Genomic DNA, 14,624 nt, shown 5'->3' on the forward strand with positions numbered 1-14,624 from the left:
GTTGTTCCCAGAGTGTTTACACTTGTGCACTTTTGGCTCCGAGCCGGCCTCGGGCTCGCTAAAAGCTGAAGTGTAAATGGGGTCAATGTTGTTAAGAAAATGGACTAAATGATCTTCTCTCTAGAAGCATGTAGGGTAATTTGAATCCAGTTCGTACTACTGCAGGCCTATTAGTTGTAGGTTTCAAGTTAAGTATTAAGAAATTTAACACTTAATACCACAACTTTGTTTTCTCAAGACTCGTTGAAGGTATATTGTTTTTATAACTACACGTAGCATATTATGCCCATTGCTTTAGGCTTAAATACAAGGTATGTATTGTTCCCCAAAAAAATTAAGATTTATAAAATCAATTAAATGGTCTATTTTGTAGTTTTAACCATGTTAATCACTTCCGTAGGAAAACATGAAAGAAATAATGTTTTTGCTTATAAAATGACATTAAACGGTTATTTTCAACCAATTGGCTGGCAGGCAATTTTAGTATTTTTTACTGTAAATTACAGTTTTTTCAGCTAAATATATATTTTTTTTCGATTCAATAGGTCATAGTGAATAACTATTACTTGACATTAAAATGGCATATTCAACAAGAAAAATTATTTTTCAGGTGGACAATACATCTTTTTATTGTATTTCAACTATTAGTGTCGAATCATACCCATTGTTACACCTATCACATGCAGGAAATATTAGTCTAGTTGTACAATTAAGAATGAATGTCAAGAAAGAAATAATTGCATCTTTAGGAAATAGCCTGTTAAAAAATTCTTCACATTTTGAACATTTATTTCATATGTGATGACCGGATTTCCTGGGGATAATTTATCATCAACATACACGATTACATTATTAAATTTATTTCAGAAGCTAACAGAATATTGCTAGATTCATCAAATAGATAGCATTCTTTACCTAAAAAAAGCGAAATTAAATGAAAACCAAAATTTTATTTTTATTTTGCAACTATAATTTAAAGCCTCGTCACTGAGAGGTCCATGTTTTTCTCCATCTGGGCGGTTCTGCAATTATACTTCTTCCTACTCTTTAATAATTTGTGCAATCATTTGTATTGTTGATATATCCGTAAATACTGTTATGAATAACTTTGGAATTTTAAGGAATTTAACATCATTACTTTGGGTGTTAATACTGGACATCCATTTATGAACACTGTACAATGGAATCATTTAAATTGTTTGTGATCTGCATAGAACTTTCATAAAATCCACAACAAATATAATTTTATATTTTTCATTTTCATCAATTACGCAAGCATTAATGGAAACAAGATCCGACACAGATTTAGCTGGATCAGCTTGGATTAAGCAGGATCAGATTGGTTTAAGCGGGATCAGATTGGATTAATCTACAATGCTATATAGTGCCGTTCTTTTCTCGCCAATCTCGGTTATTAAGACAGACTGTACTAAGATTAAAACCTCGTTATTGAAAATAATGCATTCTCATTTTGCCAAGCTTAATAAAAATCTAATCATGTCATGGAAACAAACAACAATATTTTTTAATAGAACTATTCAATGACACGGTCCAAAATAATTAATCTTTAGAATACATCTACAGTACTGTATTGTAAGTCCAGAATACCGAAACGGTCCAGTTATTTTAAAGAGTTTTTTTTATACCAATTTTGACAAAAGGTCATTTAATAATTAAAGACATAAAATGGAAGAAACTTTTCTAATTTATCACAAATATTCCTAAAATAATATATACTAGGTTAAATGTACACATAGATATACAGTTATCTATTATCATAAATTAGTAAATAGTTACTCCACAGGGTGAAACTGCCTTACCTTCTTAACTCACTGTGCTTAAACAATACTGTACCCTGTTTTAAGTTTGGCTTCAGCCTGTGCAATTGACCCTGCCTAAAATTTGTTAAAAGATGCTGTTGGGAAACTTTTGGCTAGTCCATTTTAAAATAGGGGTGACATATTCAATTCTAATTTAATAAACAAAATTGACATAAAATAAATTTGCCAAGCATCTAAAAGACATGCTTTATTAATAATATAAATATTTTACAGTTATATTTAAATTTATGAAAGATTAATTATTAAATGTTGATTAGTTTTGGCTTTGTTTAACTGACACAAGTTCAGTAAATAATAGAATATTCTGTATCACTTTACGAATAGTATACACAACGTTTTTACCTTATTAATGGAATGGTGTTTGCTTTGTGTTTATATCAGGAAATTTATTCTATTGACGTTGTGATCATCTTACATAGGAATACAAAAATCACTTGCAATATATAAGAAACCAAAGATAATACTTAAAATAATGTTAATAATAATATTAATAGCTGCTGTATTGATAAGTCTCATGTGTTTTGGATGTTTAACAAAATGATTGCAATCAATATAAAATCACTTTAAACAAGAAATATTTCTTACAAAAAACGCCGTTCTTTCTTCATCAGATATAATGATTTATTATATCAATTATTTTTGTTTAACAATCAGTAGTAAACATGATTTATATAAAAATAGTCTGGACTACACTGTACAGAACAAAAATATAATCATAAACAAAACTACAGCATATGTAAACTGAATATATGTACATTACATATTCCAGGGTAGGAGCATTAACTCCCTAATGACCTGGCCCACATACTAGTATAAAGGCCTACTACATAACGATGGAACATTAGAAGTCAATATTGCTCAATATTAAAATAAAGAAAGAATTATGAAAATCTGACTTGTAGTTTTCGAAATATAGGGACCAAAACATCGCCGAAAATAATCATGGCGTCGCTTCATGGACCATTTAAGGGAACAAGATTACTACCTGTAGTACTATGTATGGGTGGCTATTAGGGCCATAATAGTAAACATTTAAAACAAAGAACAAAGTAAAAAAACAACGAACAAACTATAAAAAAGGATAATAAAAATATAGAAAACAAAGAACATATTCTTACTGTATAATAGTAATAAATAAAAATACAAAGAATTAACAAAAAACAACGGACAATTTGTCAAATTAAAGGACGTGTCAGTGTCACAAAAAATTAATGGACAAGCTCAACAATCAAAGGACGTTTGCAAAAAATGCTAACTAATTTTTAATGTTTGAGGGCAGTATTTCACATGCGCCAACCAAAGCCTCATAAAGACTTATGACATTGGATCAAAGATGGATGGATTACATAGAAGCTGTTTTGACACAAACTGCGCTGCCAATGTCTATCAAATTTCAGAGACTCGTTCATCATTTCATTTTGATAATTTTTCTTTATTCATTAAATATTGTTTATAATACCCTTTATTATCTTTTTAGTGAGCAAAGCATAAATTATGAATTAAAAAATATTACATAAAATAATATATTTTTTACAATTTGACATCCAAAAGTACACCAAAAGGAAGCGAGTACTTCTCAGTTTGGTGACTATTATTTAAATGCATGTACATACATACAACATACAGCAATTATGTACATAACAAAGTAAAAATATTGGTCGCCTACGACCGGTCAGCATCTCCGGTGGGACACTCCCCTGTGGGTATAGGGGAAGATTTTCCTCTACTTTGATAGTGACCACCACCATAATGGTTTTATAAGGCGACGTACTTGTAGTTATGGAATATATATACCGTAGGTATTTATTCATAAAAAAACACATAAATAGTACAAACAGAAGGCAGCTCAACGGCTGAAAAATTCTGCAAAAAACGTACAAAGTAAAAATCTAAAAGACTAACAACAATATAATATACTAGCAATTATACCCGCCCCAGGGCGGGTTTCAAAATTAGTTTACAGCCTTCTCAGTACATAACAACCGACAGCAGTATCTGTCTATACTCACCAACCTCCACCCCTCTTCAATAACACCCCATACTCTTTCTTAAAAACAAATTCTTCCCAGTGATGGACAAATTCAATTCAACCTAAGCTTCGAATTGAAAGGAGTATGCATAGCTACGATGGGTCTAATAATGGTTGAAGTACGTTGTAAATTGTGTAAATAAATAGGTGTCATATTGGCTGATAATTAAAATATGTAATTTAGATACTGCGGTCCCCCGGCCTTCTTTCTCCTTTCAGCACCCCAGCCACCATCAACAAACCTTAACTCCTCCCCTGGACAGTTCAAATTTAGTAACTTTTCCTAGTACAATCCAATCATATAGGCTACTTCATTACGCTAGTATTTTCGCTCCTCCTCCCCCTACAAACACACCCCAGATACACTGGGTGATGTGTTGAAGCCGGTTCCAGAACAAATTATGTTATTATCACTCCCAACCCATAATCCCTCAGTGGCAGTTTTCAAATGTAGTTTAAAACATTCCAAATACAGTTTCGGTCATTGTGTTAGGCCTACATCCCCACCCCAAACTCCCATCCGCTTCCCAGGGATGATTAAATACTTTAACATTTTCCAACCACAATTCTGGTGTAAGCAATCAAAATCCCCACTATCCCCTGAACCCAAACTCCCAAACCCTATCTCCCAACCCCACTGGGTCTGTAATGAGACAATCCAAGAGACCGATACATAGCTGGATAATGGTAAAAGTACTTTGCTAAATGTGTAATTGAATAGGTGTCATATTGGTTAATGAATAAAATATCTATATCTATATCTATATTTCCCCAAACGCCTTGCTGAGGATAATTAAAATACTGTAAAACTTTTGTAGTATAATTTTACAATTCGATAGCCTACAACCCCAAAAAATGACATCACAAACCACCACACCACCCCCCCCCCCCCCCCGCCCCACCCCTCCCACAAAAACCCCAGGAGTCGGGGGAATTTTTTTAAATGTGGTTTAAAACCTTCCGGGTACAATTGCTATCATTTTGATACCCCATACGTATGGTTACATGCAGAAACAGAAATTTTTTATAACGAACAAACATCGAAAGTGGGGGTTTTTACCACATTTTGGTCCCTAACTTGGATCCTAGGTGGCGGATGATGTTGAAATATAGCTTAGAACATTCCCGGTACAATTGCGGTCATTTTGATACCCCATATGTAAGATTATGTGCAGTAACAAAATTTTGTATAACGAACAAACAAACAGACAGACAGACAAACTCTCTCACTTATAATATAGATACAAGTACACAGTAAATCAGATCATTAAAAAGCCGTTAAAATACTTTAAAAAATTCTTTAAAATGCCAAAAGACCCAGATAAACCAAAGCATGCAGTACCGGTAATTACTAATTCGTTAATTATTATTAATGTTATAAACCTACAAGGTTTTAGTTTTAGAAGCTTCATTCATTCTATCAATAATGTTAGGGATGGTAGAGCGTTTCCAACGATTGGTTTTAATTTGAATGTTTTGTTCCAAAATCAAACAATGTTTTGCTTTGCTAAATAAGAGTATAAACAAAATGTAGTTTCAGTAACTGCAGTAGAATAATTTTGACATTTACAGTTATCAACAATTTAAATGAAATGAAAATCGTTATTTTCATGTAGCCACATTATCTTATAAGCTTGTCTTCTTCATTAATTACTTTTATTATAATGAATTTCAGGTTTTATTTTCCTACAAACTGTGGACATGACTGCACAGAACCAATTGACACGTATAACAGCAATCGAAGCCACTCAACAGATCGTCTTTACGGTAACCTTATTAAAGATGAATTACATTTCAACGAAAACAAGAGTCAGTTTAGTGCTATCAGACACTAGTATACATTTTGAATTGACGCGTTCTGTGTTTTTGATAATAAAACTTTTTTTTTTAAATGAAACTCAAAATTTATTAAATATAAAATACAAACTGAACTTGTTCATACATTGATAATACTATAATACTTCTTATTTCTTCTGTTAATGCAGTACCCACTATAAAGATACAGTAGGATATTTGTGTTCTATAGATTAATATGATTAATTGATAACTAGAAATTAATTTTATTATTAATATTAATTACTTAATTTGAATAGGCAATAATGTACGCAACACTATTTGCATACAGTACAATGTACAGTACATTTAACATAACTGAACCAATTAATTAAAAAAATAAAGGATGCAATATGACGTGAATGGCGAATTCATTATGTAAGTCTGATTAGACTGTCCTACTACAGTAGCTGTAATCTATCATGAAATAAAATAGGAAGAAAAGACAACCTAGAATGTGACCTATAAACCTACAGTACTGTATCTACAAATCCCTTTCACACTATATAGAGTACACTCTCCACATAATAGTAATGGACTCTCCACTCTAAACAACCCTTTCTTGAGGTCAGATCCAAAGGCAGGCACGGTTGGGGCTGGGCGTGGGCTAAACAGGCTTTAGTCACCCGAAAATTTAACAGCCATATCTTTTAAAAATAAAATAATGACTTTTTTATATTTGGATCTACCCCTGAAAGGGTGCTATATTTGCCCAGCCAATGGGTGTTAAATAATCATAATCCTTGATTTATATAGCATCTAATTTTGTGAAACCTCTAAGCGCTAACATTATTACCCCCGTTTTTGGATCAAACATGTATGGAAACATACTCCTATAATGCAGCTAGTAATCAGCGCAAAAAGATGCATGTCACAAAAAAGTGTGTTACAATGTACTGTACAAACTGTAGATAGACAAAAATTAAAAAGGGAAAAGAGTAAGAAAACTATAAAATGGGGACCTCCTACAGAAAAATCTTAAGTCCCTTTCACACTATATAGAATACAGTTACCATTCTTATACAAAGGCTCCATTGAGGTCATAATGATCCAAAGTTTTTTTTACCATTAAAAAAAGAGACATATACAAGTATTGTACAATTTGCAATTGACAGTGAAAATCTATGTTAAATGAAATTCTTTTCTAAACATTGAATGGTCTGTGATTATGCAATGAAGGTCATATATGTAGACTCACAAAAAAAACAACATTAAAATTATGAAGAATAAAAACAATTGGGCTTCCCCTCTACTTTTGAATAATCTGATATACTGTATAACACATCTGCCGATAAAAATATGGCTATGAAAGAATGTCAAAATATGAAGAAAATAGAGCAAGATTTCCTCAAATATATAATGTTCTGATAATATACTTAAAACCTTTGGAAAAGGTATACAAAAAAGGTTAATGATGAATAGAACAAAAATATAATTAAGAAACAAGACCTCTCTAAAAATGTAGAAAACAAAAAGTATAGGTACAAGACCTTTCTAAAAATGGTACAGTATGTGCGATTTCAATCCGCATGTGGATTTTACGTTTCATGAATTACTTTAGTAATTGATAACATTTACGTAAAGGTATTAATAATAGCTATGGAATTACTATCAATTTATGCTTTCAAAAACTTTCATTCCTCTCTTTAATACACAACAGAAAAACATGGTTACATATCTATTTTCTATACAGATTCTACATGAGACAAGCTATGCGGTTTTCTGCACCACCGTAACCGTTCGTCTATGTATATTGACCTTCACCCTTGTCATCGGATCATAAATGTATGGACAGCACCCATAATGTTGCAGCTAGTAATCAGCGCATTTGTGCTTAACCCAGCCAGGTACCCATTTACACCTGGGTGGAGAGAGGCAAACAAAAATAAATGATAAGCATGACAAAAATATAGATGATATTCTCACCTTTGAAAGCTAGCCTGCCTTTTTAATGTTGCCTGTTCTGAGGAACTTGTTTCCGACATAGTCTTTCAACTGAATTCGTTAAATGGATGTATTGGAAAATTAAATCAGCGTTCACAGTATTTATCACCTAGGCCAGCACTGCATCGATTAAAAGCTTAGTTAAAACCACTCAAATCTTGACATATAAATATAACGAAAATAGAAATCCAACCGAGTTTTCTGAGCTTTTTTCAATTATAGACAGTCAAACCTTGCTAACGTTGATTAAACAAAATCACAGTGACAGGCCTAGAAAAACTTTAAAAGCTTTTTCTGGTAATTGTCATTCCTTTATACAAAGAATATAAATAGATAACAAGCCTATTTGAAACATGTTCGTACATTTACACACTAATGATAACTGAAATCGTGAAGCTCTGGCAATCAATCTAAATGCTAGATTAAAGATTATACTTCTCTCATAAATGTTGTACTAACTACATGTGCATATTATACGATGAACTATGACCCTTTATATATTGAATTTACATCTATCGAATGTCAAATCATTAATAGGACGTAGTTTTTTCATTGTTTAAATTGCACTCCCAACGTGACAAATGCGCGATTGTTATCTCGTAAGCAATTCGCAATTAATTTTTTATACTTTTGAAGCGATGGTGATAATCATCTGATTGTCATACTCGATAAAGCTAACTCGTAGATATATTTTCTAAAGTGACAATTTGCTAATGGGAATTATTCGACACTCAGAATTAAAAGTAATAGAATTAATAGGGATAAATCTACTAGGAGTATGGAATACAAAATGTTTTTATTTTATTTTATTTTTATTTTTATTTTATTTTATTTTTATTTTATTTTATTCAATTAAAACCAACAGCGATAAATACCGCCACTAACAGGTTTGAAACATAAAACAATACAACATCAAAAACGGTTAACAATAAAATATATAAATATATTTTTTAACACAAATGTTAGGCCAAAAAAAATATAATCATTTTTTTTTTTTATTCAGTATATTACACAGAGGCGCCTTACAAGATGGAACCACCTTAGCTTCAAGGCGCCTCAGATTAAAAAATACAACATTTTAAAACAACTAACAGAAACATCAATTAAATCTTCCAGAATTAACAAGAAATTGTTGTACATAATACAATAATAAAGCATTTTCACAATTCGAAAGAAGATCGGAACCAAAAATAAAAATTTCACTTAAAAATGTAAAATTAAATGTTAAAGAAAAATTCTTGGCTAAGATATCCTCAATAATTGAGTTAGCGCTTACAAGTAGAATATCTCTTTGTGTATTATAATTAGGGCAGTAACATAAGAAATGAAGCGGATTCTCAACAATAAAGCCACAAGTACAATTTGGATTGTCCCGAAGTCCATGTAAGAATAAATGCGAATTGAGACAGCTGAAACCAAGTCGGATTCTAGTGTGAATTTGGTTAATCTTCTTATCACCTGTATCATAATAAGAACGTTTTTTTGTTTCAAACATATTGGATTTCAGTAGCAATTTTTTAGGGTCTGTTTCTGCTGCATAACGCAATTTAACCGGTTATTTTAAAATAGATTAAAAATAGATAACAATAACAAGACCGCGTTTCTGCTCAATTTGTGCTCCGAAATAACCGGTTAAATCTATGGGTGGTCGTCGAGCAAAACGTCATCATTACCCAAAATGCAATACACTCAGACGGAAGTAGTAAGTTGGCTGTTTGTTTACATCGACGTCAGTACACACGTGTGTGATATCGCCATCTTAAACATGTTAACATAATAAAATGTTGTCTACAAGTTTTGTTTTTTGTAAAGCCTACTTACCATCGTTAATAAAATTAATTCTCATGGCGCCTTCAATAACACGGGGAGGGTCGTGCAGCGCCCGATCGCCTAGGATAATTTTTATCTAGCCTAATTCCTCAACAAAGGCCCTTCCCACGTGAACGACTGTTGTCTTTCGCGAGCCCGGTCCTACAAAAAACCAAACGGAAACAAAAACGAGACTCAGAATGTTGCAATACCTACCAAACGAGAGTAGATATATTGTTAATTAATTATGAAACCCCAACTTTTATAGCAAAAATCGTCCGAATTTATGTTAAAAACGACGAGTTTAGCCACAAAAACTTAAATCAAACGAGAGTATCCAAGTCATAGAATAGGCCTATCGCACGCACATAGTGCCTTTAATAGAATAATGAGTATTAAACATTGTTTCGTATATTTATGTACTAACATAAATAATAACACATTTCTATGCTTAATAAAATCATATTTAATATATTATCAAAGGCTCTGATAACCTTTGTTTTCGGTCGATGTGATGTTTTTCTAAACAAATTATATGTAAAACGATCAAAGTAAGATTGTTCATTGTTCTCCTATGAAAGGCACTAAGGCCGTGCCATAAATACGCTCGTTTGGATTAAGTTTTTGTTGCTAAATTCATCGTTTATAACATAAATTCGGATAATTTTTGCTATAAAATTTGGGTTTTCATAATTAATTAACCATTATCTACTCTCGTTTGGTAGGTATTTGCAACATTCCGAGTCCCTTTTTTTTCCGTTTTGGTGTTTATTCCCTTCGCGAGCGTGTACCTAATAACGCCTCAAATTGCTTAGCTTGGGTAGTCCCCGGAACTCCACCCCAAATTTCTATTTTACTTTCGCAAAAATGCTCTTATTTATTATCTGTGATTCTTTTCTATTGCCTTCCATCCTTCCCCGTACTTTCTCTCCCCCCACAACTGAATAACATATCTTGTGATTTCATTCATCCACATACATGTTCACTTCTTCGTTCGACTGTCAAAACCACGAGGAAAACACACATCGTATGCGACGGTAGTATCTGACCCGGGGTCACAACTGTCAATCAAATAACCGTTATTTCGTGTTGCAGCTAAGAATTTCTCAGCGATAACCGGTTAAACGGCGTTCTAACACCGATTTAAATTGGTGTTTTTAACCGGTTATTTTGCGCTGCCTTTTAACCAGTTACCCCAAATTTGTCCTGTTTCTGCTGCCAAGAAAATGGAGTTAATTTATTCACACCGATTTTAATTTATTCACACCGATTTTAACCGGTTATTTTCTATGCAGCAGAAACAGGCCCTTAAACTCAACAAGAAATGAGGAATTTTTTATTTCATTATTTAACTCATTCCAATGTGTTATAATAGATGGGACAAAAGATAAACGATATGATGTGGTCTTACAAAATGGAATTATTATATTTCGGATGTTACGCAAGTTATAAACTTCAATATTGTCAGAGAAATTAAATAAGGAGTAAAGATACACTGGTGTTAACTTATGAATCATTTTAAAAAGCAGTATTAGGTTAAGAAATTGTCTACGTTTTTCCAATGATAACCAGTCAAATTCTTGTCTTAATGCATTATGACTTGTATGTTTCCACGCACAAGTACATATTCTACCTGCAGAAATCTGGAATATAATCATTAATGCCCCCTTGTAATTTTCAAGGCAACGGCTTTTTTTTTCGCCACATTTTTTAGCATCTTGTTTTCATAGGCTTTACACACATGAACGCCAGTACGAATAGCTGTCAATAACATATTAATATAATATGGATAAAAGTGGAATTTGGCAACAAAAGGGCAAATAAGAATTTTGCGGTGTAAGCAAATGTCAGTGATGTATGCCTCACTGATCTGCAAAAAAGTACTATGTAACAGTCAACAAACATATAATACTAGATCAAAAGATATTCTAAGTTTACATAAGGCAAACACTGAGTACAAAAAGAAAAGTTTCTCGTATTCTGGTATAAAGCTATGGAATAGTTTAAATGCTATAAAGTCAAATGCAATTACAGCTCCTGATATAGTAGAGAGGCCAGATACACAAAAGTCCTCTATAAAAAGTTTGGGGGGCATTTTTTGTTAATAGCAGGCAACCATGTTGAATGTATCCTTTGTGGGGTGACAAAAACGATAGGGGTGGATGCCATCTTCAGTTTTGGGTTTTAAGGTCAGTTTATGTGGTCAAGAGGTTAAACAAGGTCAAAATATAGGATTTTTTTTTATTCACGGAAAATCATCTACATCATCAGATCTATCCAAAAAAGGTATATCTGAAGATCAACTGATGCTTCATATTATAGTAATTATGAGATAAACATTTAATTTTACACATAAAAACATAGGAAATTAAATATAAAAGTGTCATTTTCTCAAAATGTTATTTTCACATATTTCTGTAAAGTACACACAGTTTTTTAATAGGCTTTTCCCAGTCTGTTGTAAATTTGTCTTTTTTATGTTGTCCACCAGTCATCGTTTTGATTTTTGTCGGAAAAAATAGAACAAGTGTTATATGTATGAAACGCCATATGTGCCAAAAGATTGGTCTTTTACTATAATATTAATATTACCTATAATAATGTAATACAGTAATATTTAGAAATTTGTTTTTAGAAAAATTAATAATATTACCTATAATAATGTAATAATATTTAGAAATTTGTTTTTAGAAAAATTTCGAAAACAGAGACACCCTATATGACCTAATGTCGAGATGTTTTTGTTTGGGTCAGAGACCCCATATAATGTAATTATTTAAACATTTTTTTCATTATTTCAATGATACAAGTTTTTATTGAAGTTTGTTGTTTCAAGAAATCTCGAAAGAGAAACCTGGGCATCGAGTCTTTGTTTTCAAAAACCCTGACTATTGGACTTTATCAAGGTTGGAAGGAGTGGTAATTGGGGACTTCTTCTTGAGGCCTTCGCATCTATGCTATAATGGCTGACGGTGATAACAAATATAAAACTCCTTAAGTAATTAAGAAGTCCTTTATACACATGGATAAAGACGGTTTTAACGTTATTTACAAACATTACGTTACGTAGGCCTACTGTGTCCAGGTATGAAATCCATTTCTCCCAAAAAGTAAACGCACTTGAAGAGGACAGCGTCATGCGACAAATCAAATTCCAGCTATCCATTCTTATTCATATGAAGATCGTTTAAAGTTGGCTTGGCCGAACAACCCTGTATGACAGACGAATTCATGGTGACTTGATTGAAAATTTTCAAAAGATTTCGAGGGTGTAGCCAAGGAAGACTTCCTTCAAATAAGATGCAATCTAAGCAGAAATACACAAGGATATCAGCTTAGACTTTTTAAACCTAAATTTCACAAAGGACTGATAGGAGATCCACTTTTTCACAATTAGTAATTATATATTTTAATAGTTTGCCAACCAAAGTCGTCATTTCTGAAACCACCAACACATTTAAAAACCGATTGGATTCGTTATAGAAATTAGGTCAAAAGGGTAAACAAATTTACTATCAGAACCAATATTCTAAACACTGAGTGGATGATTGATCAATTCAAAATAGAATCATTGGTATAACAAGAAACGCTGTAATTCATTGATAGGTTCTGCATAACATGGTCAGACTGATCACAAATCACACATAATACACAATATTCTTTCGAACTGACAGATGATAAGGAAGATCTTATATTTAAAGTAACAACTTATTGAAAGAAAGAAAAACAGTAGAACTTAGAACTACATGAGCCACTGAGAAAGCATTGCTCTAAACCTTTGCGGATTTCTATAAGGCAACTGTTTCAATAAAGTATAGCCTATAAAAACTGACAGAAAATCTGCTGATGAACCATTGGAGTATGATCATAGCCCAATTTTAATATCTTTAACCAAATATGACTTCACATATCTTGATGGATGGCGTCGAAATACCCACAGATGTTCCAGAAGAAAACTTACAGTAAAAACATGATGGTCATGCACTATAGGATGCAGTAAACATGGCTGTAAACATTTGGTGACTATGCAAGTATTTATGCAAGTTACCTAGATATTTCATCATTTTGTTGTATTTGATCATTACATTGGAAAGGGGTGGATAAAAGCAGTGACACGATTGAAAGGATAGTCCCAATGTACTAATCTGTACTTCCGTATGTGTTTTGGGCCACACTCATCGGTTTGGAGGAGAACAAATATCACACAGTTTTTAGACATTCTTTATGTCAACAACAAAGAGCTTGCAATTATACATGAAAGTTGATGTTAATTAATGATATGCACTTTGTAACAGTAGCCTTCAAAAGTATGGACGATGTCTGGTATAGTGAACAATAAAGTGGTTGAAAACCTATTAAGAATAATCTAACCAGCTTCCATGCCATTGCAGCACGTCATTATTTGCTGATTATGGGAAGAGGTCATACTGGAAATCATTTGTAACGCATCCACTCCTTGTAAATGGAATTGATTAAGATTAAGACTTTCCACGTACAGTGTACACTAAAGTTTAATATTGCCAAATATATGGTACTCTTGAGCAGATAACTGTATAGACTACAGACTACTCTTTGGTGCTACCTCCATCTAGACTCAGTGACCATATACCATTAACACTAGTGATATATATTTCACTTCACTCAATAAATATTTAAGTACCTGTATTTCTACTTTGGGAAACACTTAAAATTAAAAAAACTCACCTATGGTGAATACAGACATCATAGAACCTAAACATACGAGCCAACTATCAGGCAGAGATCAGGTTGTGGCCTTAATGAATCGGGTCGTTTGGAAGCCCCTAACCCAGTTGTCAGTTTGGAACTTGTTCCATGTGTATGTAAACTAAAGAGCCAGATGAAGTTGTTACAGAAAGCATGCATATGTGGTTGTGATTCAATCGTTTGCCGTTACCCAGATGGCCAGTATGCATTATATTATATATCAGTGCTTGAAGAAATACCCACCACAGAGCGTTACCTCCTTCCATCCCAGAAAAACTTCGAATATTGGCATGTGCCCATGCCGCCCATTACTCCCAACCCACAAACCCTCTGTGACCGTTTTTAAATGAAATTTAAGACATTCCAGTAGGCCTCCAATTTCGGTTATTTTGATACTCTAGGACTCATCCTCTCCATTCCTTGAACACCTTCCAAGAGTGACT

At 32.8% G+C, this 14,624-nt stretch overlaps 1 protein-coding gene across 4 annotated transcripts in view; it reads right to left on the minus strand.

Annotated features, from left to right (window-relative positions):
- The window catches only part of LOC140054031 (tumor protein p53-inducible protein 11-like), a 68,962-nt gene that overhangs the window by 26,072 nt on the left and 28,266 nt on the right, over positions 1 to 14,624 (minus strand). Inside the window, exon 1 of one of the 4 annotated variants that reach the window (XM_072098833.1) lies at positions 7,630 to 7,868. The exons of 2 other annotated variants lie outside the window; for them this stretch is intronic. In XM_072098833.1, coding sequence (XP_071954934.1) covers positions 7,630 to 7,688 — 59 coding nt within the window. In that variant the 5' untranslated portion in view covers positions 7,689 to 7,868. Of the gene's footprint in view, positions 1 to 1,820; positions 1,914 to 7,629; positions 7,869 to 14,624 lie in introns of those variants that run through there. One more of the 4 variants, XM_072098834.1, reaches the window with a different exon arrangement.

The sequence above is a fragment of the Antedon mediterranea genome, chromosome 7, assembly GCF_964355755.1.
Source record: "Antedon mediterranea chromosome 7, ecAntMedi1.1, whole genome shotgun sequence".
Taxonomy (NCBI): domain Eukaryota; kingdom Metazoa; phylum Echinodermata; class Crinoidea; order Comatulida; family Antedonidae; genus Antedon; species Antedon mediterranea.